Here is a 24,381-nt window from a genome sequence, read left to right on the forward strand (position 1 = left end):
TATCTAATACATAATTTTTAAAACATCCTGCTTTGATTTTGGTTTTCCCCTCTTCAGCTATTCCATGTTATTAAAACTTCAATGCTGGATGAAGACTTTACTTCGTGGATCTTACCTCCTGCGCTATAATGGGTGCTACTGGAAGAAGAAAGTCATATATATTTTTAAAATCAATGTATGTCTTTTTTCTAAACAAAAATCTTTCATGTTACTTTTCATTTGTTATTAAAGTACTGTTTTTCTTTGCAGTAGAGAAATTTATCAAACTTTCAAATGTGCAGTTCAGGAGAATTCTGATGCTTCCACCTCCATCCCATTTTTTTTCTACACTCATGCAAAAATAGTTATTTAGTTGTACTATTTTGCATTTGAAATTTTGTGTTTTTCTACATCACCTTGGATGGCATTCATCTCTACCAGAATGTCTACACTGTTTGCTGAAGAATCCTATTCAAAAGAGCTGTGGTATCTGTAAATGTTGGGTTAAAACCCCCATTATCCAGGTATCAAAGGCTGAGAGAAAAGCACAGATAAAAACCCAGATTCAAGCTCATTTTGATTTCCCGTGTTCCTCTGTAAACCACATTTCTTTTAGGGCAGGAAACAGAAGTATATAGACAGAATTCACAGAGGGTAGTTCCTGCTGGAACACGGGTGAGAAGAAAATCATGGGTTAATTCAGTGTTTTGGAAGAACAGCTGGAAACACTGAAGTTCTTTGCCCCTGCAGGTTATTATGGCACCCGGAAAAAAGCTCAGTAAGATTGATCGGGCTATGAAAGACTTGTTTAGAACAGGATGTTCACACAGAAGCTGGTTGAACACCAGCTTTTTTTAGATCATTTCCATCTTCCCTGTATGACACCCATTTCAGCTACTTCCTTGGCCATTCCATCATATACAGATGCATTGTACAAAATACGAAAAAACACAACTTCTTAGGTGGTTTGAGTATTGATCGATTGTGAGAGATATGAGTTTATTGACCTCTGCCAGTGTCTTGCATGGTCTTGGGCAAGACACCTCGGCATTAATTCCCAATGAGTAAAGTGCCATTGTCTTATGAAGATGTTGTGAAGAAAAACTCTATGAAAACATGTGGAGCTCCCAGCTTCAGTAGAGTCAGGGCCACATAATGAGTCTTGTGGATATGGTCCTACAGTGCTTTTTAAAAATGTGTAATGTGCTGGGAGCTTTACATCACGAAGTGTGAAACCCATGTTATCAAAGGCAGATGTTTTCTAAGCTTTCCGAGCTATTCTTTTTCATCTGTTGCACACAAGATTTACATCTCATTCAAGCTAAATTTATGTGTTCATTAGAAATGTGAACTAACTCATACTGCCATTTGTAGTTTGTAAAAATATTTGCACTTTCTATTACACATGTCAAAGCAGTGTGCATGATCCATAGCTTCAAACATTTAACCTATAAAATAATTGGGAGTCTAGTCACTTCTTAATTAAAATAACCTGGAAGTATTCCATTTAATGACTTCACAACTGGCATCTAAATATGTGCTTCCAGCTTTTTGGTGTTATGTTAGATCAGAACAGAAATGTCTGCAGAAAGCGATCTTGAAAAGTTGTCTTTATGTATTGATTTTTGTAGTGCTATTTGAAAAAGTTGGATGCATCTGAATATAGAAATATGGGTACATAAACAATTTTATTACAGCAGTGATAAAAGACAGTATCATATCTTTGGTAGTGCTTTTTAGTTTTTTGTGTGTGGTGGTGGTGGTGTTTGTTTAAGGATTCTTATGACAAATGAGTGTCTCACAAATACAGAATCAATGTGTTTTGGGCAATTTTTTCTTGGTTGATATATATGTTTTGTGAGTGTATCTCTGGAGGATCCTTCTAGATGAATTGAGGCAGGGCTGCTACAAGGGGAAATGCAGTATGGGAGTGCTGGTCCGTCTTTACATTAGCAGACTGGGTGAGGCTGCCCATCCGTCCAAGTGACAGAAATATATTGAAGTACTGACTCAGTTAAATTTGATATGTCATTGAACAGTGGGATCACTTGAGCTTAAAAAACCTGGCACTGGCATTTTAGTTACCAGTTTCTTAGCTTTTTTCAATTTTGGATTATGTTTATGATTTACTCAACGTAATAATAGAGAAAAAAAAATGTTTTGGGTTCTTGAAACAAATTCCTCGCATTATGGGATCCTGGTGTAAATATAAGCTGCACTTGTGGGCTTATATTTGAGTTTCAGCAATCGCTGAGGCAAGCATTGCATTCTGTTCAGAAAGATCATTACAGTATTTTAGCCATTGGTTAGTGTTTTGGTATGCTTTCTTTTTTCGAGAAACATTTCATGGAAGAATACCAGTTCCATGAAAATTTTGCTAGAAATATTTACGTCTCAGTTTCAAGGTGCACTTTTAGAGAGGTAGCAGAACAGTTTTGCAATCCTTAATATGAAACTCTTAACCTGAAAGTCTAAGGTTAAGATCCACAAGGAAAAGTGAATAATTGGAAACACTTAGAAAAGAGGAGCCCTCCAATACCTGAAAAATTCTGGCCAAAAAAAAATGAAAATAAGGTGTGTTCCCAAGATTTTCCTGGGAAAATCTTGCAGTGGTTGAACAAAATTGCCACCGTTATTATCTTAAGACCAGTAGGAAAATCATTTATAAGCCTTACTCCAGGCTTTAACTATGGCTAAGACAGCATCAGTAGCAAAAGCTACAAACTTGGAGCTTAGTTATATTTTGTTTTCCTTAAAACGAAAGCTTTGATGTGAATACCCATTGGAAGTAACTTCTCGTGAAAATTTTGAGGTGGACACTTGTGTAGGATGTTGATGACATCTCCACTGGTAGACATGCTTTAGACAACCTTTGCTGCAAAATTTCACCATTGCTAGAATGTAAGTAGCTCTGTAATTGTCTCATATTAAAAAGCCTTCCTGAGATTTTCTCCATGTCTTTCAACCTATGTTCAGTACATGAGATGTTGTAAAAGTGACTTATTGAAAAAATGAATGATGAAATAGGAAATCTGAGTAAGATTATAGATTCACTGAAAAGCTGAATTTTCATGTAGAAAATTCAACCAGTCTTTTGCCAGCAGAAACTGGACCCCAGGACACCAGAAATCTGTCTGCAAATCCACTCAGATAGAGGATTTTTTTTTTAATGATTGCTTTACTTTTGAAATAAAACTTCTCCCATCTAAAACCATTGATTCCAGCCCACAAGGGGATTTCATAACGCAAAAGAGGGGATTTTTCAAAGGATTTTTGGCAAAGCCTTTTCTGCTATGGTGTCTGACTGTATTGCTTGCAGTTGGGAAAACACCATGTTCTTCCACAGTGATGTGTGCAACATTATGTCAGGGGAAGGAGATGGCTAAAGGAATGGGAGGCAGTGTTGATGTTTTGCCTTTAAACTAAGGCGAGGATGCACTATACATAAATCATCTAACTTGTTGGAATACTTCATATTAGGAAAAATAAGTGTTGGTTTTTTTTTTAATTTTTAAAATGTAAGAAAACTATGATGGAGACACTGCATTAGTGAGGAAATAGAATAATATTTTACAGTCCTGACAAGTTAATGTCTGAACCGACATCTTTGTACAAAATTTCAGGAAAAATAAAGGCACTTTCAATCTAAGAGCACACTCTATATTCAGTAAAATCGTAGATTATTCATGTATATTATAGAAGCCAGGTCATTAATATTAAATAAGTCAAAGTGTTCAAAGGACTTCTTGAAATTTAAATAGTACAGAACACATTCTTCAGTTAAATTCATCTCTGTAATTCCCATGATCCATAATTATTCGCAATTGAGCACAATTTTAGCAGTTTCAAAACGTATCCAGGTAATGTGTGTTGAAAAGTATTTGACATAGGAAAGAGTAATTTTTTTTTAAAAATTGGATTTCATAAAACACAACCATTGTAATAGGCCTGTGAGTTAAACAATGTGGAGCGTGCCAGTCAGACAGACACCTTAATACTCTGCTTTAATAGGCATTACTGTGGAAGCGTTACACTGACAGAAGTGAAGGTGCCTTCTGCAGAGAACCCAGCATCTAAATGGCACATGGAGAGAATTTTCTCATATTTATATTGTTTTTGTCTTCTAGAGTATCAGGGCTTCAGGGCTGGTGCTGTTGGAGACCATTCTTTTTGGATCACTTCTTCTGTACTTCCCGGTAAGTCAAACTGTGATTTTTATTTTTATTTTTTTTTTTAATTATATCCTTGCTGACATTTTAAAATATTGTATGAGTCACCTTGGTGAAAATATAAATGTCAAAACTATTTATGTCATGATTAGTTTAATCTGACTATAGAATCAGCTGTGTTCTGTAAATATTCTTAAGGACACTTGAATGTTTTACTGTATTTGTAATAATTCTTCATTTTCAGTTTAGGGAACTTTCCAGTGTTTTTTACTTGGCAATTTTTATGTGCTCTGGGTTAAGCTCAGTTTTTGCTTTGGAAGACGACACCTCTCTAAACTGTGCTATGGCAAAAATATGCAAGGTGTGGAAAAGGAAGACACTGATTATACCAAGTATTTATCTGGAATGTAGTAAAAAGGAGAGTGATTATTTTGGTGTATTACTGGCATATATAATGATGTCTTTGAAGCTAGGTGACATCTGTAGTAATTTGAGAAAATAAGGTGGTATTATCCCTATGCTGTAAGTGGAAAAAAAAAAGTTATTTGAGTCACATGTGGAATATATCACAAAACTCATAGAAATATAGATTGTTTCTCTTTTCAGAAATCGTAGAAAACCTGAGTTTTTTAATTGCTACATAAACCCAATATAATGATTAGTTAAACAGGACATTGAAGTGTAAATTGAATGAAGCTGATAGAAAGTAGGCCGATTGGGAGATAGAAACAAAGATGAGATTGTGAATAATTTTAAAATATGTTTGTGTTCACTTTTCCTTAGTAGTCAGAATCTTCGGTGCTTTTATAGACCATCATGTAGTTATTGAGAGACTAGCTGGAAAGCAAAACTCCTCAGCAGTTGCAGAACAGATACCAAACTGTAGTAGAATGAGGTGTGAAGAGTACTATAATGAACACAATTCCTGATGGAGTTTTTGTACATAATTTTTTTGAATCATGTGGGCCTTTCGCGTTCTAAAGAAAAGGTTTGTGCATTTCTATGATAGCTTTATGTTTTCATCTTTCACTTTGCAGATGTCAGGAAGAAAGAAGTTTTGGGATTTTTTGCATATTGTACTTGTACTTACAAGTTTTTGTAACTTGCAGTACCTCTGTCCACGGTTTTCCGAGCTTCTTTCATATTGTTTTCCAGTGAGCAGAACAGAAAGTCCATGCACTGTGTCCTCATCTGGTGTAGAAAGCTGTGAAGCATTTGCAGAAATTCATAGCATAAAGCATAATGTGAGGGTTTTCCTTTCCATGGCTGTCCCCTCTTTGCTTTCCCAGAGAACCCTGGAGCCAGGTAGTGGCTTCTCCAAGCAGAGACTCCATAAGAATCAGTCAGTGTTTGTGCAACCTCAACTCCACAGTAGGCCAGAAGCCCCATCATAGCTCTTGCTATGTTGGCAGTCTGCTCACCTGTCACTTATTCTTCGGTTTCTTTCCCAGTTCTTGTCTTGATCCTCTAATTGTTGTATTTCAGAAAGGATCAACGTCCTTTGGTTGCTGTCTGTCTTCAGCCTTCAGGTGCTCAGCATCAGGGATACTGAGATACTGCCTGTTGACTTGGACCCTGCTGTTAGATGCAAGAGATGGCCATCCATGACCTTTAAATGCTGAGGGAGAAGAGAGGAAAGGAAGCGGAGCATCCCCTTAACTTTTTGCTGATAGTTAAACATTCCCCCTTTTCTTTTTTTCACTGACAATAACTATGTTAAATGTATAGCAAGTACAAATGACAATTTGTCTTATTCTGAGGAAGAATCTTTTGCTGAAAATTCCTGATTAGCCTGTCTCCTAGTTGGGATGTAGATGCTTGGCAAGAGCTTGCCCGTCTCTGCATATCTCATTCTCATACTATGTAAAGCTGTCCTTGAGAACCCATTCTGTTAGAAACTAATATGCAAAGTGTATGACCTGACTTCTCTCTTACAGTTTTATGCTCCCACACTCTTTGCTGGGGCTCTCTTTCTTTCTTAGACATGTAATTACTAATCAGGCTGTTATTCCTACAGGCTGAAACAAAAAAGAGAGGAACAGTATAGTTTCTATTTTCAGGGTCTTAGGGGAGGATGCAGAAAGTGTGGTAGTGGGAGGTCATACTAATGTTCAGACAATTAATCCTGATTTCACCAACTGCAAGAATGGTTTTGTAAATAACAAAGAAGATTGAGACTGATACAGAAATATCAGGATCTCAGTATCCCTGTCCCTCAGTTCACGGCAAGGAAGATTTCATCCATTTCTGACCCAGGGCAAGAGAGTGGAATATACACTATAAAGTGTAGCCAGAGAGGTCTATATATAATCTTTAAGAAAGAAAAGCCTGTATTTCTGCAACGTGTGATTTATGGAGTGTGAGTCCTTGGAATGGGACCTCTTGACATTTTGCTGTACAGGGACAGTATCTAAATGTGCCGACCTGCTTATTGTCTGGAAAAGGAGCACAAAGCAGAGCAGGACGGTGTGAGAAAGGAGGAAAACCCAAGCTCTGAATGGAGAGTCTCATTTGCACCAGCTGACACTCAGACACATGTTCATTCACAGCAAGGTGTAGAGCATAGATTATCAATTATCATATTGGTTCTAAGTCACATAACTGCAAACCAGATCTTCTTCTGGGTTATATTCATTGGCTATGTACTTCTTCCTGGTATTTGCTGCTTTTGTTTCTGAGAAGAACGGGGAATATTCTGTAACTCAGTGATGTAGTTAAAAACTTGGTAACGTGTGCACAGAGGTAGAGTTGTTTCAGCTCTTTGATTTGATTCTCATTGTACATTAGAGGACTACATTAGAGCTTTAAGACTAAGATACATCTCATCTCTTACACACCCGAATTAGGCTATGTTTTCCACAGCTAGCATGAAATGCATATTAAAATACGGAATGGAGTTCACCAGTTTGGGCCAGACAAGCATCACTGCAGTAAGGTGTTCTTTATCATAAGGCTGTTTTCCTTTTTGTGTTATCTCTTCTTCTATTGTGATTTGGAAGGTAAAACTGAAAAGCTTTACTTTCACACTCAACTAAGTGCAGAAATACACTGCTTGCCTTAGAGCATGTACAATGTAAAGAGATAAAATGACAGCATCTCTGTTCATTTAAGGATTCAGTGCAAAATTGCATTCTTATTTAAAAATCAAAATCCCCTTAGATTTTCTCAACACTGCTTTAAGTCTTTTTGCATCTTTACTCTCTTCTCCTCTACACTTTCCTAATTCTTGCTTTTTCTAGATCCATTCACCCAGTCTGTCTTGGATTGTTTTGAGAGCTTTCTGCATACAGATTTCACGGTGTCCAGAAGGGCTTTATTGCATCTCTGACTTTCACCACCCTCCAATTAAATGGAAACCAAAACCTACTTTGTTACATTGCTTAATTTCTTTCACTAATTGTCATTGTTTTTATGTCTACATGTAGTAATCTATCCATAGTGTAGCATCTTTTATTGAAAAATAATATCAGCAGCCAGCTGCTTTTGGTGAGAAAAACAGCTGTTACAATGCCCTTCTAACCAAATGGGAAGTGCAAATGATGGTGTCCACCAAAATTTATTATTCCAATTCTGCTGTATTGATAACAACACACTGATCTTTCATGAATTATAAGCAGGCAGATGAGCCTTCTCAATTACAAATGCATAGGCTTTACCCAGCAACATGCTGGGCAGCTCTCATTTCTGAGGCTCTCAGTTCTTATAGTTCCTTTAGTTCTTATAGTAACATCTCTGATTTCCCTTTACTTAACCTTTCCAATTACTGATCAACCTCCTCCAAATGAATGCTGGGCTTTCTAATTGACTGTCTTACAGAGGAGTCTCTTAACTTCTATACTTGGCATGTGAGGGGAGGATTCTCATTACTTTCCTTTTCCAGAAATACTGACTGTTCTGGAACATTTAGACCTTTTCTAACTCCCTGTCTTGCTAATGCTTGGAGCACATCTTGCATTAACGCAAGTTTGAAAACTCCTCGGATGCTGCAAAGACCTTCAAATAAAATGAGCACAAGCACAATATTGTACAAGAGTCACCTCTTAGTTGTGTTACGGGTCAGATCTTAGCTGATTTTAGACATCTCTAACGGACATGAGTTGGAAAATAGGAAATTCTGGTTAGATACCAGGAAAAGGATTTTTGCCATGAGGGTGGTCAAATACTGGAACAGGATGCCCAGAGTTTGTGCAACAGCCATCCTTGGAGGTATCAAGACTTGACTGGACACAGCTCTGAGCAACCTGACCTGATTAGATGTGATTTGAGCAGGGCCAGACTAGATGACCTCTGCAACTCCCTTGCAAATGAAATTATTCTGTGAGTCTGTGTTTCTTATATATGTATCCATAGCTGAAACAGTCATCTTACGCTCACCAAATAGTGAAGAAAAACTGGGCCTTTTAGGACTCATTTTAGACTTGGAACTGTAAGGTGAGGTGGATCCTGGCCAAGGCTTCATTGACTTTAAAGGAAGCCTGGCCTACTTGCCTCAACTGGTGATGCATTCCACCCCAGGCAACTGTGGGTTATGATATATTAAACATATTCCATACTGCTAGTCTACTTTAACTGAAACTCCAAAGTGCACACTGATATCCATACAATATTATGAGCCAGTGACAAAAGTGAGTGAGTACCATGATGCAAAGAGGAAGGGAATACTTTCTTCTCCATGTTGTTGATATAGCAGGTAACAAGTACTGGATTTAAATTCCAGCAAGTGAAAGTTATGTTAGACAGTGAACAGGAATCTTTATAGCAGTGAGGTCAGTTGGAGCATAAGCTGAACTAGCTTAGAAGGCTCTGGAGTATCTTTTTAAAGACTTTTAGGATTTTTCTATTCTATCTTCTGTTCTTTTGGCTAAAGCATCCAGATTCTTTATTTTTACTGCTATCCCTTCTTCTTCCAAACCTCTAATTGTAGCGAGGCAACATTGCTCTCAGTTTAGAGAAATAGAGCTTGTGGCTGACAGTGCATTGACTTCTAATGTTCAAGAAGCAGTTCAGTAGTGAAGCCTGGAATAAACTTTGTGCTCAGACATCTTCTCACATGTAGCATTAGCATCTGTTTCTGAGACTGATGTTACTCCCTCTTTCACACTCAAGCTGGAATGAGCTACCCTTTTGTAGTATGAGAAGGAATAGAAAGTGGAGAATAGTGGAGCTTAGATACAGATGTGGGCTTTTTTCCCCTCAAATGATCTGTATGTACATTATGAAGGAAGAAGTGAGCCATGAGTGTTGGGAGGATTAGGCTGCGGTAGCTCCATTAGTCACAGCCCTGAGCAGAGCAAGAAGGTCACTGGAAAGTTCTGATTTTGGCATTAATGAATGTGAAAATAGAATAGTGCATCATACTTTTATGCATTTATCCCTCAAGTATGTCTGTAAGGGTGCATTACAAGAGCTCAGTCACTGTTTATTTCTTACCTGTTGATGTTCACTGAGGCCAACTGAAAGATTTTACTTTTTTCCAACACTTTCAGCGCTGCAAGCCTGCTTTGATATCCCAGATGTTTAGCTTGATTATTTTTCAGCGTATAACTACATCTTCTTTATAAAGTAATTTTTAAAGCTTTTACAGTGAACGGTCATCCTTTTATTGTTCTTGTTTCACAGTAGCTAAATAACATGCCTTTCTTCAGTATAGCGTTCATGTCACTGAAGTCCAAGGACACAGTGTAACTATCTACTTGGAGATAAGCACTATAGATTTCCCTAGTACTCCAGAAAAGGGTCTTTCCATTTTATTTGGATCATAGTGGATTAGATGTCCAGTCAATGGAAAGGGCAGATACCATGTTGCCAGGATTTTATATGTACATTGTCCCGCTTCGGCAGAGAAGTGAGAGGATCAGACCGAAGATTATGCAATAGTTTATCTCTTCAGGCAATGTCCTTGTCAGGTGAACATACCTTTTGAAGTTAACATGCAACCAGTAAACCAATAGCTTTTTTTGAGAGTTGTTTTGCTTTGAATGCAAAAGCCAAAACTAAGCTGGTGTAGCCCCTGCATTACAAGTTTGTGCTTCAAAGTACAGCAACCTCATCGGCACTGGGAACACATGTCCTTGCCCTGAACCACACTAAGAAAAATGTTTATGACTGTTTTTATTAACAGGAAGCAGGCACTGAAAAATTTCTGCTTTATTAATAATTGTATTTGAAATAGAAGAAAAACAAGATGCACAGTGTCATAGTTCTTCCTGGGTCTGTTGTTAATCTACATAGCCATCCTAAAAAAATCTAGTATCTACTATAAAGGAGATAAGTAGGAGCTGTTGTATATATGATTATCCACATCCAGAGCTGTCATTAGCACAGCTATACATCTCCTGACCTTGAGTATATACTAATATCTCTGTGTATATGAAAAATGTTTGAGATATTGGAGACTCAGTAGAGCTATGACAACATAAATTCTAAGAAGTTACACAAATGGAATTTGGTGAGAGGATTGTTGGGTGTGTTTGTGCATGTCTGTGTGCTGCGTTCACAGGACCCCTCCAGCTAGAAGGGCCCTGGGGAGACCTCTAGTCCAACCTCCTGCACAAAGAATAGTCAGCTATATGACATGGTTACCAGGAGCCTTATCCAGATAGGTCTTAAAAACCTGCAAGGGTAGAGACTACCCAACCGGGCAGTGTGCAGGCACGTAATAAAGTCACATGGATGTATTCCACGCTCATACTTGTGACACTACTTGCGATACCAAGACATAAACCCAGTCTTCTCCTTCCATGAATCCTGTGGTGCCATAAAGGGTTGTCGGAGGGCAGTGTTATTTTTGCTACTCTGAAAGCTTTTTTGAGAACTGAGTTTGAAGGACACATTTGTCAGAATCTGGGTTCACTGAATAGCCACGTATATGTGTGCGTGCAGGGCTTGAGAGCTGAAAAGGACAGCAGTCGGTGACCAGAACCAACTGCCACATTTGGTTTTCGTTGACCTTTTTATTTTAAATAACTGTCTTGCACAGCTGACTTGCAGGGACTTATGTGGTGCAGTCTTGTCAGTCCTTCATTCCGTTAAATTAATGTTGCAGTCAGGGGACCAGGTAAGATCTTGTGGTCTTTCGTCTTTACTCATAATTCCACTGGAGTAACTCGCATGAATACATTTAATTGCATATATAAGAATTTGTAGATAAAGACCCCCCACATTAACATCTTCTTTTCAACGTAGTGCTATAAAACCATACCACAATCCTGAAAAACAATGTGCAATATTTAGCCAGGGCTTTTAAACTTTTTTGATGCAGTGTAAACAGTAACATGTGCACAAGTGAAAAATCTGCTACATTTGAAAAGCAGAAGTTGCAGGGAGCTCTTTTTCTGATAATAGAATGCATTGGCACCCAAAAACTATCAAAAGGTAACATGGGGGTAAATTAATATGGGGGGGAAAAAGTTCTGGAAATATTCGTGGTGTACTCCTTACTAATGCCTGGAACCATGCTATAATAATTCGTCCTCTTTGCTCTGCTCTCTAAAGCTAAACCATTAGGGCTTGGCTAGTGCTTGGGCAGGAGATGACAGCAGTGCCATAGGCAAGCCAAGGAATTACTGAAGAACACCTGGTAGAAAAACAATCTAATTAGTGGAAGTCTGCACTTTCCCCCCCTGTTTCTGATGAATTAAAGTAAGGAAACATGAAAAAAGTCTTCTTGAATGAATGTGTCTTTATTTTATATAACCCTTGTTGGATCTCAGTGGCATATAAGATAGGAATATTTGAGCACTGGGTAAGTGAACTGAGTCAATATACACAATGTTTTAGAACATGTTTGAATTTTACTGTAGTGACTTAAGTTTATGCAAAAATCAACACGTGAAAAAGGGCTCTCTCGTGTATTAGTTCAAAATATAAAAGTGATAGAACTTTTACAGGAAAGATAATGAAAAATTATATACAACATTTTCATTAAGCTGCAAGCTTAAAGGCAAGAATTTTTGATGGTATAGATGAGCCAGGATTGAACTGTGCCAGAAAATATTAAAAATTGTAGCCAACATTTGACAAATTCTCGGTAGGGCATAGTCCTGAAATCAGTGATTTATCTTCACTAATTATTTTAGCACCTGAGAGCTTGCATGTTGGTGGGAGATAAGTTTAAGTAATTTTTTTTTTCACTGACCCAGGTTTCTTTCAGTGAAAGGGAGGAAAATGTTCGTATTTTTCCACCAAATGTCTTTTCTCGTTGTTTATTCATGCTTTCATACCTGAGACCCAAGGAGCAACAGCTAGAGTTGTTTCTTGATAAATCTTGTTGAACTTGCTAGACTCAGCTGTTGCCCACTTTCTTAGTTCAGAGTTGTGATCTATATCAACAAGTATCTGAAGCAAAATGAAAGCAGAAGTAGTTCATGCCCAAGGAAGACTTGACTTAAATAATCAGATACTACCAAGCTGTTTCTGATACGAAATTGAGTGCAACTGTAAGCCCCTGCTGCCAGGGCAAAACAGACGGTATGATAACTCACTATGCCTTGAAATATGAGGTTGAGATATTAAAGATAAGACACAAGCTGGTATAATATGTACATCTGAGAGATAAAACATGGTATCTTACCTATCAACTTCCATGTCACTTGGCAGAGTGCTCTGCATCAACACAGAAGAAAAGGGAAAGGCAGAATCTCCATCTCAAAGCCTGTTCACTGTGAATAATACAAGAGCTGAAATATGCTTTTTTCTCACTCAGTTTTTCTTCTCAGTCCTTCTTCTTTTATGTATGAATGCATTAGGTACTTCCTAACCATCTCCTTAGAGTTTAAGTGTTATACCACGGAGGATTATTAATCGTTAATGATTAGGAGAGATAGGAAATTCAATGCATCACAAAGGAGAAAGAAAAGTAGTTGTTTTCAGAAGAGATCCTTAAAATGGAGATTTCATCCGTCAGAGATGAGACTGCCCTTGTTCAGTCATTCTACATGGTGAGAACCAAGAAGATGCAGACAATGACATCTTTATGTTTTTCAGTACCAACTGCTAGACGTTATTAAGCAGTTTTCAGTTTACGGGCAAAATGATCTGATAACTAGTGAAATCTTTGCACTGGAAAAATCTTACAGAATGATAATAGTGATGGCAGAAAATTTTAATTACTGTGTAGCACTTTTACACTTTTCATTCCTAAGCTCTGGGATAAGATATTAGTGGGATTTAAATGCTTTTACTCCAAAATTGCTTGTCACCTAATGTAAATAAGAAATTAGCTTTTTACTTGTAGAGACAAACTGGAAAAAGTAATAAATACTTAAGAGAGCAGAGACAGGTTTACAACATAAAATATAAGTTGCAATATAAGATTACGCAAACCCATCAAGAAGTACTAGTGTATAAGTTATGCTGTATTTCCTCTGTTATTGATAATAATAGAGTCATTTGGTAGAAATATTCAAAATTTTAGTTTGCCAGGGCTAAAAAAATGAAGAGTTATGGGACAGGAGATCAAAAGCTCCCATGAGCTTCAAAGATTGATTCCTGAAAATGTGACATTCAAAAGAGTGAGGCCTGGGTCTGAATCTACACCACATCAAATAGGGAGAGATGAGATTTCTGTTCTTAGAAGTAACAGCAGTACTAGGGGTGGAACAAGCAATTAGTCTTTACGAAAAGCAGCTTATTCCTATGTGATATAAACCTTCTGATTTATTGCATACAAGTCTTTATATTAGGAGCACATAGAAAAAGCGACAGTATTTTCAGCAAACAGTGCTTTCTCCTAAAAGTGTTTGTTTTCTAGTTCCTCTGTGTTTGTGGGACTAAGCATGGCTCTGAAAATATATGCAAGTTTTGAGAAAGCTATTAAGAAATACCTTGTCCTTCACAGCCAGTACATAGCATTCGTGTGCCCATCTCTCTGAAATGTGAATCCAAAGTAGATTTCTTTTAGTGGCATGATACATTGCAGTAAGTTCTGCACAGTCTTGAAAAAGAATAAAGGAGCAAAGAAATAAATATATCAGTTCGGTCATAGCTCTTACCAGGAATGGATGGGAGGATTTCAAAGCTTAAAAATAAAATTTAAAAAAAATAAGCAATTTGAAGATAATATATATGGACAAAACATAGAAAATAAGAGGGTAAAATAAGACTTTCATGATACAAGAAGTGGCAAGTGGAAGAAAATAATGTTTTTCACAATTCTCTTGCAGAGTTTCATTTATCAAACTTGTATTATCATCCACAATTCTCATTATTCTTTGATGTTAATCTTTTAAATAAGGTGAGTGCTAAAGCCTTATTGCATATTGTTTAGTTAATAAAGGCAATGTGAAAAGAAAAAGGAAAGGATGGCGGAATAAAAGAATAGAAAACTTTGCTTCTGAGAATTAAAACACATCAAAAACTCTGATTTAGCAATAGGAAAATTAATCTAAAATTGAGCAACGAAACAGTATAGAAATGAAAGCAAGACAGAATTGATGTGTTGTACCTTGATATAGTTCTGGCTTTTCTGTTATTGTCATGATTACATGTTATAGATCTGTAAAATCATGGATTGTACATTCATTGCTGTTCTTTCCCTGCATACACCTATTTCTCACTACTCCTTGCAAGCTTTTTTCTCCTTTCGTAAACCACCACTTACATAATTGTAGAGATAAATCTTTTATTCTTTCCTTATGCTTCCTCTGTATTGACGTGTGGTTTCTCATCTCATATTTAAATTATGAACTCTTTGGTACAGGGATGTTTGGCATAGATGTACCATGCATACTAGGGTCCTGATCAATGAGTAGGAATCACATTACAAATGGCTGTTACTAATAATAACAATGAAAGTGTTTAAAAATATTTTATTAAAGGTGTGAGCAAGGACATATTTGATCATCTTCTCAAAGGTCTGGTAGCATGCAACTGTTTTTATACTGCTAGAGATGGTAGGTACTCTATGGGAATGATCTGAGGATATTTGATTGAGGCTTGAAAAGATTAAGCCATAAAAATACTAACAGAAAAAACCCTTATTCCAATCCCATGTGGACTGCATTTCACAAGTACTCTCCTAATTTCTCAAGCTGCACCCAACTTGCACGACAAGACATTAGATGATTAACAAAGCAGCAGGGAATAGTAAGGAGAAAATCCATCGCTCCCACTAGAAAGCCTTAATCTGCAGGATTTAAGATAAGGTGGGGAACAGTAGGAATGCTTGCAGTGTCAAGCAGCAACAGTAAGAAGAGGTCCCAGGTTTGCCAAAATGGATGTTTCAGTGACTGAAATAGTCATAAAACCATGAATTTGTAACTCAGATTCATGCGTTTTTAAGGGACTGACCTGAGCCCATAAGGTACAGACTGTCCCATGAATGTGTTCAAGCGTTCCATGTAAATAGAGCAGCTCTGCTGGCCTGGGCTGAGGATACACCAGTGGGTGTATTTTGTATAGCATATGCTGGTACTTATACAGACTATAACGACTTTCAGGTAGAAAACTAAAGGAAGTTTTATTATCATAAAGAAGATCTTTCCACTTTTTCTTCAAGTACTGTATCTTGTTCAGTTTTATCTTCCTTATAAATTTGGGAATTTTCTATAGGAAATAGTTGAAATGGCCACTGTTTTTAAACCTTGGAGCTGTGATTGAATATTCAGATCTCTTCTTCCATGTCAATCCAAGTGTGCAAGCTGTCAGATCAGTCAGTCCAAAATAATTTTATATATTCTAGTAATTTGTTGTTAAATCTACTAATCTTGCTTAATTTGTTAACTAGTTAACTAATCCTCTTAAATGTAATATGTTTTGGGGTATTGAATGAGCGTTCTCAATGCTCAGCTCACTCTCTTAAACTCTTAATCCAAAACCTGAACTGTGTGCTGAACCATTGAAATGTTGATTTTGAACCTCTGGCAGAGCTGCCTGGCTCATGGAGTCAGCTCGTCCTTTTTTCTGTCTTTATTGATGGCAGTGCCTTGAAATCTGTAAAGAGCTAATCTGCAAAATTCAGTGTGCAGGGTTATTTAGTCAGCTATTTATACCCATATTTATTAAACTTCTATCTACTTTTGAAGCCTCAAAACGTATTTATTTATCTTTGAAATCATAATCCAAATAAGTTACTGCCATAGGAGCAGGCAGGCACTCTTTTCAAGTAATCACCAGTTGTTGCTACGAGAAGGCAAAATGCTGTGGTAGCAAGCTTTTTAAACCCCTGAGGAACATCTATATTAACATTGATTAAATGTAAGGCTCTGTTAGACAATCACATGCTCCATTTTTTGAAGACCCAGGAATTCTGGAAGATAACTGAATCAGAACATACCCTAAATACCTACAGTGGAAGTCTTAAGCAAGATTAGTATTTAGTAACATTAAGTTATTTGCCAATTATATTGGTAACAATAAGGTATCTGCCAATTTCTGATGCCACCAAGAATATAAAAAAAAAATCTAAATTTAATTTTTCACTGCCCTTTATGTAACTTTTGTGGAACCAAATGAGATGCCACACTACTACAGGAAAAGAAACTTGATCTGTTTTGACCTCAAGCTGAGAAGACTTTGTATGGGCTATAGTTACTGCTGTTCATTGTGGGAGTAACAAATAATAAGGAGCACGTATTTTCTCAGGCAGGTGATCTTCTCTGTTTAGGGTAAATGCCTTCAGTGCTTACTACATTTGGAAAAGAAACCTCTAGTATACTAGGCTTTCCTCAGGTGTCTATAAACTGGGCTGACCTGATAACATCAAGAGCTTTTCATATCAGATGATGTAGTTGTAAAAGGCACTTGTTTCTGTTTCGACTCTCTAGTGTGTATAGCAGACATCAGAGGTGATCAAGAAATTGTAGGCATGGAATTAATTTAATAATAGATATATAATAATATTTTATACCATAATCAGTGTGTGCTACTTTTTGTATTCATGACAAGGCCCCAGATATGGATAAGATGAAACAAACCAGCAAGTTGATAGAGAATGAATTGTTGAGAAGACACTAAAGTTGGGAAAAGTCATTCTCTGTTATTTTCAACAAATTAAAAAAAAGTTTGGAACCTTGATCTAACTTCAAGTAATGTTTAGTCATAACTGTTTAATAAATAAGCTAGAGAAGAGGGGAAAAAAAAAGAAAGCTGAAACCACTCAGAGTGAAGGAGAGAAATAAAGAGCAGAGGAGCCCCTGCTGCTAAGCACCGAGTACTCTGTTGGTCTAGAGAGCATGGCAGACACTCTTGAGATTTTGTAGTTACCTAAGCAAGTTCGAAGAAATGTTGTTGTTTTTTCCCTCCATGTGTATCTTTCATAAAGTGGATGAAATTTTGTAGCATGACACAGTGAATCTGCTAGGTCCATTTCCTTAGACCATCTGAAGTAATGCATTTTTCTCAGACATGTCACAAGCAATCCTGTCAAAGTTTGCCTGAATGGGTTTGTTTTAAATCATAAATAGTTGGGATATATATAGTAAGTGTTCAAGAACCTTGGAAGAAAAAGAAGGCCATGGCCTTGTGAGCACTCTCAGCTCCTCATCTAACTGTGGGTCCTGAAGTATTTGTTTTGGGCAGTCTCAGATACGGGGTCTCACTGCTTGGGTGTTTTATGTTATTGCTCTCCATCCTTCTATCTTACCAGCCTGACTTCTCCTTTAAAAAAATGCTGTGTTCCTCCCTGGTCCCCTGGAGTATGGTTATTTCAGTTTTTGTCTACCATTTCGTTCTTAGTTCTGGTGACAACTGTTCATTTTGCTCTTAAATATCTTGTCCTTCTGCTTTTATGCTGCTTTTATTGTACCGTTGTTTATCCAACACCACAAGCAGCTTGATAGGGAGGATGGAAAAGGAAGTTCATAAAAACAAATAATTATTAAATCCAAAGAACTGCCTAGCAATAAAACACAGTAGAGTATGTCTCTCCTGGTAGAGGGTGGGCCTTTTCTTTGATAAACTGGTGAAATGTTTGGAGGACTCCCCCTGTGCTCAGAAAGGAGTGCAACATTTGAAGAAAGCCTCCTTCTGCTGTTTTGCTGATCTGTTAATGAGCACATTTAGTGGACCGTGTAAGTGAGATGTGCCAGGACTGCAAATGGGAGATCTGGCCCTAGAAGACTGGTGTTTCTAATGCTTTATTTTTACAGCTGCAGCAGAAGGGAACCCACAGGTACTGGTTATAGCTCTTTTGGTCAGTGTTTCCAAAAGGAGGAGACCAAAGATGGTTGAAAAGTTCAGCCATTACCAGGGAATGCGTTTCCTAGCATAGCTTTCATTTTTGCTCATGGCAAGTCTGTTAAGGACTCGGCATAGGGGTGGGCATTGCCACTCCAGGCTGCAGTGCCAGTTCTGGTGCCTGCAGGTCAGCTCAGGCGCTCTGCATTGGGGAGCACTCAGACACAGAAGCCAGCACACCTGCTTTGGCTGCCTTAGAGAGCTAAATGTGCTGAAAAGAGAGGGATTTGTGCTTATACCCATATGATCTACCTCGTTTTTGTGCATGGCCAAATGCCTTCCTTCATGAAGGGTTGCAGATTTGAACCCTGTCTTCAGATGAACCATGCAAGTCTTACCTTTCTTACCAAGTATGAGTGGTAAAAAAACCCAGCCTATAATATATAGGTTTTTTATCCGATATCCTACTTGTTAATGTTTTCATTCTGAATGTGACACTCAGGTCCAGTTCCTCTCTCTGGCTCAGAAGAGACAAAGTTGTACTACCTTGAAGAAAGTTTTAGCGCTTTGGCTCTAAGATGCTGTAGCATGAGAAGTGTTCGGCCTCCTGTGCTGGTATTGTTCCATTTCACACTGCTTCGTTGAGCAGTACTAAATGGGTATAAGCACAAATATTAACCTAACTATACAGTGTAGTATGGAAGGTATTTTACTTACTGGTTAGGTTATGTATTGGTTAGGAGGGGGAGACCTGGCTTCCAATACCTGCTGCAATGAATGTTTAAGTTATTTTTAGGTATGAGCAGTGAGTAGCATATGGACCTCAACTGTTATCACTGCAAAAACGTAGCTTGAAGTTGGTTGTGTTCCAGGTTAAAGCATTAACTGTCCAGAACTTTCCTCAGAAACCTGCTAATTGTGGCACTGAGGACAGGTGTGTTGTTCTGTCTAATCCCACTAAACTTTCAGTTTTCCATTTGTCTTGAAAAAGAAATTGCCTGTGTCAGACAATTAAGAATTTATCAATATGTTTACTTGTGCATCTGCCAATGCAGTTTTATGGAAAACCAGAATGTATGCAAAGGTTAGTAAATGTGATATTTGGAAGATGAGATGTGCCTGTTATCCCTTAGGGGTTTTACTGTTGCTGATTTTTTCAGGTGATAAGCAGCAATACAGATCACTGAGGGGTCATGAAACTTCGTTTTCCAGAGGAAAATTTATCACCCTCAGTTTCCCTCAGTCAATGATTTCACATTTTGCAACTCCCCTCTCATCCGACTCCTCTTCCCTGCACCACTTCTCACCCATAGCTCAGTGACTGCCACAGACTCTTTAAAGTTTTTCCAGTCCATGCTCAGTTTCCTGAAGATGTGCTCCAAGATCCATCCCTCCTACTTTCTGCTTCCACACAGCATTTCCAAGGGGAGATTTCTGTTCTAATTTGTTATTCTGTTTAGTTGGTTGCCGCCTACACGTGTTGGAGTTTTTGAAGACTGCTTTTTCAGATTGAGTATGTTGTTCTTGTACTATTAAAGAAATATTCCTCCCGAGGTCTGTAAAGAATTCTTCTTCTCAGGCTTCTCTGAGTTCATCCAGCTATGTTGCTGATATATTGCTCGAGATTGTTTCTGAACAGTTTGTATTCAACGTGGCTAATCTGATGGCTTTTCAATTTAAGACTTAGGCATTTTTCTTCTGTAACAGAATTGACACGTCCATTCAGAACATAGCTCTCAATGGGCTAATGTCTGTGTTACTTTCATTGCCACCTTATTTCTGTGTTTCTCCGTTCCCTGATGGTTACCTTAAAATTGCCTTGTGTTCTAGGCCCATTTCTTTCCTCAGCTGGATTCTCCTAAAGTTTGTGTGTGTATTTTTTTTTCCTTTGAGATTCCCAGTTTAAAATATTAAATTAGGCTAAGTAGTTCTGAAGCCTTTTTCAGCTTGTTCTCCCATAGAGCATTTCAGAGTTGAAGGATGGGCTTTTCCTGCTCTGCCAGGTTACCAGCTGCATGTGAACTGCAGATAGTCTTTCTCATTTGAGAAGGAGAGAGTGCTGAGAACTGTGAGTAAAACTTTGGAGGGGTAATTCACAGTGCAGGGTTTTTTTTAAATTGATTTTAACTTTGCACATCACATTTTACCCATGGACTCCCTTCCTATAGAATTATAGGAATTATAGTATAAAAGCACACTAGTTGAATGTGGTGGAGGAGAGTGAATATAGAGAATTGACTTTCTCACATACCGTGTGGAGGAGTATTTTGTAGCTCATGGAGATGCCATGTGAAGCCTTTTTCACTAAAAGTCTATTTCAGCATTGCTTAGTGTTGCAGGAGACTGAACTTGATGAAGTTCTGTGTTGCTTTACATAAAGAAAAAAACATCAGCACAGATACACTTAAATTGAATTATGCTGCTATTTTGGAATAAATGGGCTGTAGAATTGATATGAAAAGTAGCTGTCTTTTGAAAGACAATAATGATTTTGCAGGCAAAATAGAAATCACAAGGAAAACACCATATTTATTTCTGTATATAAATGTATAGATATATAAATATTCATACAAGCAAGTGATTAATTGTATATGTACAAACATACACATACATGCACATCAACTGGAGAAGGGATTAGAAAATGTCTGTGTATGTAGAACTTAGGCTCAAAAAAGGGTTTGATGTTTTATTTACAGCTATCCCCTCAAGTGCATGGGCATACCCATAAACACAGAATCAAATTCTGCAGCACCATAGTATCAAAATATATATATAGTCTATGGGGTCTCAAAGTTTGTAAAAGCATTAATTTTTGCACCATCCAGGTACCTACTCTGTACTATTTTTATTTATTTAAGAATATTTTCCTCCTCTGAAGCTCCATGACAGGTGGAGAACTAAAGAAGAACTTGAAAGGCTGGTGAGTCAGACTTCTCCAGTTAAGGGTTAAGTGTGCTGGTTAAACTCCATGAGAGGTAGGAAATCCTATCTCTAAAAGACTGAAAATGTTACTGATGAATTCATCTGGCAGTTTCTTGCACGTGTGTGGCAAGGAATATAAGTGTCCAACTACCTCTGGATTCAAATACAGATGCCAAGAGCTGGGAGCTTCTACTGGAGAGAGATGCTTTTCTAAAGAGTCTTCAACTCCCAGCACTTCTTACAGCAAGAGCAGTGGTCAGAAACATGCCAAATCCCTTACAAACTTAAACAAATGGAAGCTCTAGTGACAATGAATGTGCAGTATCAGAATTTATTTCCAAGTATGTTGTCAATGGCTGGCTGACAATGAATATAGGAAGACAAGAACTGGCCTATCATCTTCATTTTGTGTGCACCTTGGAGCCTAAACACAGTGAGGAAATGAGAAGCACGTTTCCTTGAAAATGCTCTGTCTGTAGTACTTCCAGTAATCTCAGCTGTTCTCTAGTTATAGAGGTGATTGAGCTTTTTTTTTTCCCATCCATGCTTAAGAACCAGAATGGCAGAAATACACCAAAGAATATAAGTTCTGTGAAGAAAAGGTTGCTACAAAAACTAGACACAAAGGGTTGTGTTGAGAACATATAAGAAGAAAGGTCTCCTCCTTCACTGAGATCAGTCCTCTGCTCTTCCAGGCAGCTATGAGAGTAGTCCCACTCACACATTTATCACATTGACTTCTCCTTTATTAGGCCGTTATTGAACTAGTGCTTGCAGCATCTCTGAGCCACCCGTAGTAGGTAAGTAGTGACTTTCCTACGGATGAGTTTCGCTTCCAGAGAAGAGGAGCTGTGGTGCACACGCCGATGCTCTGCACAGGGGAGTGCTGGTTCAGCAGGCTGCTCTGCTCCAGCGCTGCAGCGAGGAGTGGGGCCCATCCGTGCTGTTCTTTAAAAATCACCTAAAGATCATATGTGACTGAGAGAAAGTCTCTGAAGAGCTTGATCGCTTCGAATCTAGAAATTTATTTTTCTAAATTTCTTTTCATTTCTCAGTCATCATCATTTTTTAGTATCTGTTCAACACTGGATAAATATTTTTCTTGTCTGGATTTATATTAAAAACCAATTTTCTTTTGACTAGAACCAAAGAGTAAGAACACTCTGGCCCTCTTAGTCAAGAAACTGTTCACAGTCTTTTGAAAAGGAGCAACTTGCATATCTGTGTTATACGAGAACTAGAAGAATGTCAGTAGGAAGAGAAATAATGTTTCTTTATTATTTCTGTAGTTTCCACTATGGAGTGAATTTTGAGTTTGCAGCTGTGGCTGGTTTCTTCTGGACTTCGTTAATTACCCATAATTAATTATTTGTATTAATTAATAATTTGTTTAGTATGGTTAATACAGATTTAAAACCATAGATGATCAAAACATGATCATAGATCATGTCATCAGAGTATGTCACTCATTTTCACAATTCACCCAATTACATCTCTACTGAAGCTGATAGCTTCACTTTACCTAAAGCAGATTGCCCAGACAGGTGTGCATTCTGGATTTGGGAAAGTTAAGAGGTGGAGTGTTCCCGCCACTGCCTCTGGAAGTTTGTCACACCGTGACTTTGCCTTTTCCCCACTGCTGTTCTTGCTCCAGGTAAATAAGCTGAAAATGAGAAGTCCATAGTTCCAGCAGTGATGTCTGCAGTAAACTGATCAGCACTGGCTGGGCTGAGGTGTCCGGCTGGTGTTCTGTGGAGAGAGGTTTTCCAAATTACTGGTTGTCAATTAAATACTGATGAAAGCTTTCCTGTGGAGAGTGACAGCCAGTTCTGTGTCCCACACTTTACTGTGGTTGAACAGGGTGTTTCAAAGACTGCTTCTGTCCCTGTTGTTTTCCCAAGGAACCAGCTTAAGAGTTGGTATCAATAAAATTCCTACCTTGGCTCATGAACCTGCCCAATGTGTAGTTCAGAGAGAGCACGCAGGAGGGAGGTATTCCTGAAGAACCTAAAACACCAGGTAGTTTTTTCTCACAAACTTGGCGCTAAATACTTCACCAGCTTTGTTAGATTAAGACCGTAATATAAGGTATTTTTGGAACTCTAAATAACTGCACATTTTCTTTTTCCCAGGTGGAGGTCACTATTTGAAAATACATAAAATCCTCTCTGCACGGTATATTTTTAGAGATTTCAGCCATATCGTAATGAAATGCAAAAGTCTATGTGAGGGTTTTATGGCCTGTGTCTTGCATTAAGTATACTTGGCAAGTTGCTCTGAATAATTTAGTAGATAATGTCTTGATTTAGCTGAAGCTCTTGCAAGATTTATTTTAATATCGACTGCTTTACCATTATGTTTTTTAAAGGTTCCCTTTTCTTAAAATCACAGGCGTAGTCTTAAAATGAATTGGTAGATTTTCCTGTTTTTAATAAAATATTGTATTGCATAGTGCCCTTCTTTATTCATTAAATGAAACTAGCATTTTCTTAACCCTGATGTTAAAATGTGTCAAGTATTTGGCAAATGACTGGCTGAATCAATTGCTATCTTTTTCTTTTGAGATATTTCAGCTCCTTAAAATTATTATTTTTCTGCTTCTTGGGTGACCACATGTTTGTTAAGGAAAGATGATAATAGTGCATCCAATAAGAAATGTTTGAGGGGTTTTTTTTTCACATACAGAGTAGGTAGACTAGGACATTCAATGGACTGCTGTTACCTACGCAAGTGGCATGTCACACTGAAGAAAGTGTATTTGAATAGACAAAAGAAAGAGTTGGGTTATAAAAGTTAACTGGTGGAGGAAGCAAATATTTTAGAAGATATTTTGACTTTAGAACTTCCTTTGATTTTCCACTTTCATAATTTTGCGTCGGTGTGAACAATTTTTGAAATGTGTCTATGCACACATACCTGTTACCTAGATAAAATGTTCTGATTAAATTACTTCTATTAATTTTGAATTATGCTTTTTGGGTGAAACCATGAAAACAGAAGCATTGAATGGTTAAGGAGCTCAGCTTCTGCTCTACACTTGGCCTGTACTTCTTTCCTCATCCTTAACGTGCATGTGGCTGGAGTCTGGAACGTCCCACGTGCTCATCTTTGCTTTTGTGTTGCTGCTGGCAGAGCATGTCTAATAGTCTCCACTCAAAACCTGATGATTTGCTTGATCAGGAAAACCACATTTTCA

General features: G+C 37.8%; 1 protein-coding gene across 1 annotated transcript in view; it reads left to right on the plus strand.

Moving 5' to 3' along the window:
- The window catches only part of GPR158 (G protein-coupled receptor 158), a gene marked incomplete at its 5' end in the record, with an annotated part of 196,811 nt that overhangs the window by 109,217 nt on the left and 63,213 nt on the right, over positions 1-24,381 (plus strand). The window contains one exon of the mRNA XM_082045133.1: positions 4,107-4,175. Within this exon, the coding sequence (XP_081901259.1) occupies positions 4,107-4,175 (69 nt within the window). The remainder of the gene's footprint in view (positions 1-4,106; positions 4,176-24,381) is intronic.

This window comes from Streptopelia decaocto, assembly GCF_964273445.1.
Source record: "Streptopelia decaocto genome assembly, chromosome: 2".
NCBI lineage: Eukaryota > Metazoa > Chordata > Aves > Columbiformes > Columbidae > Streptopelia > Streptopelia decaocto.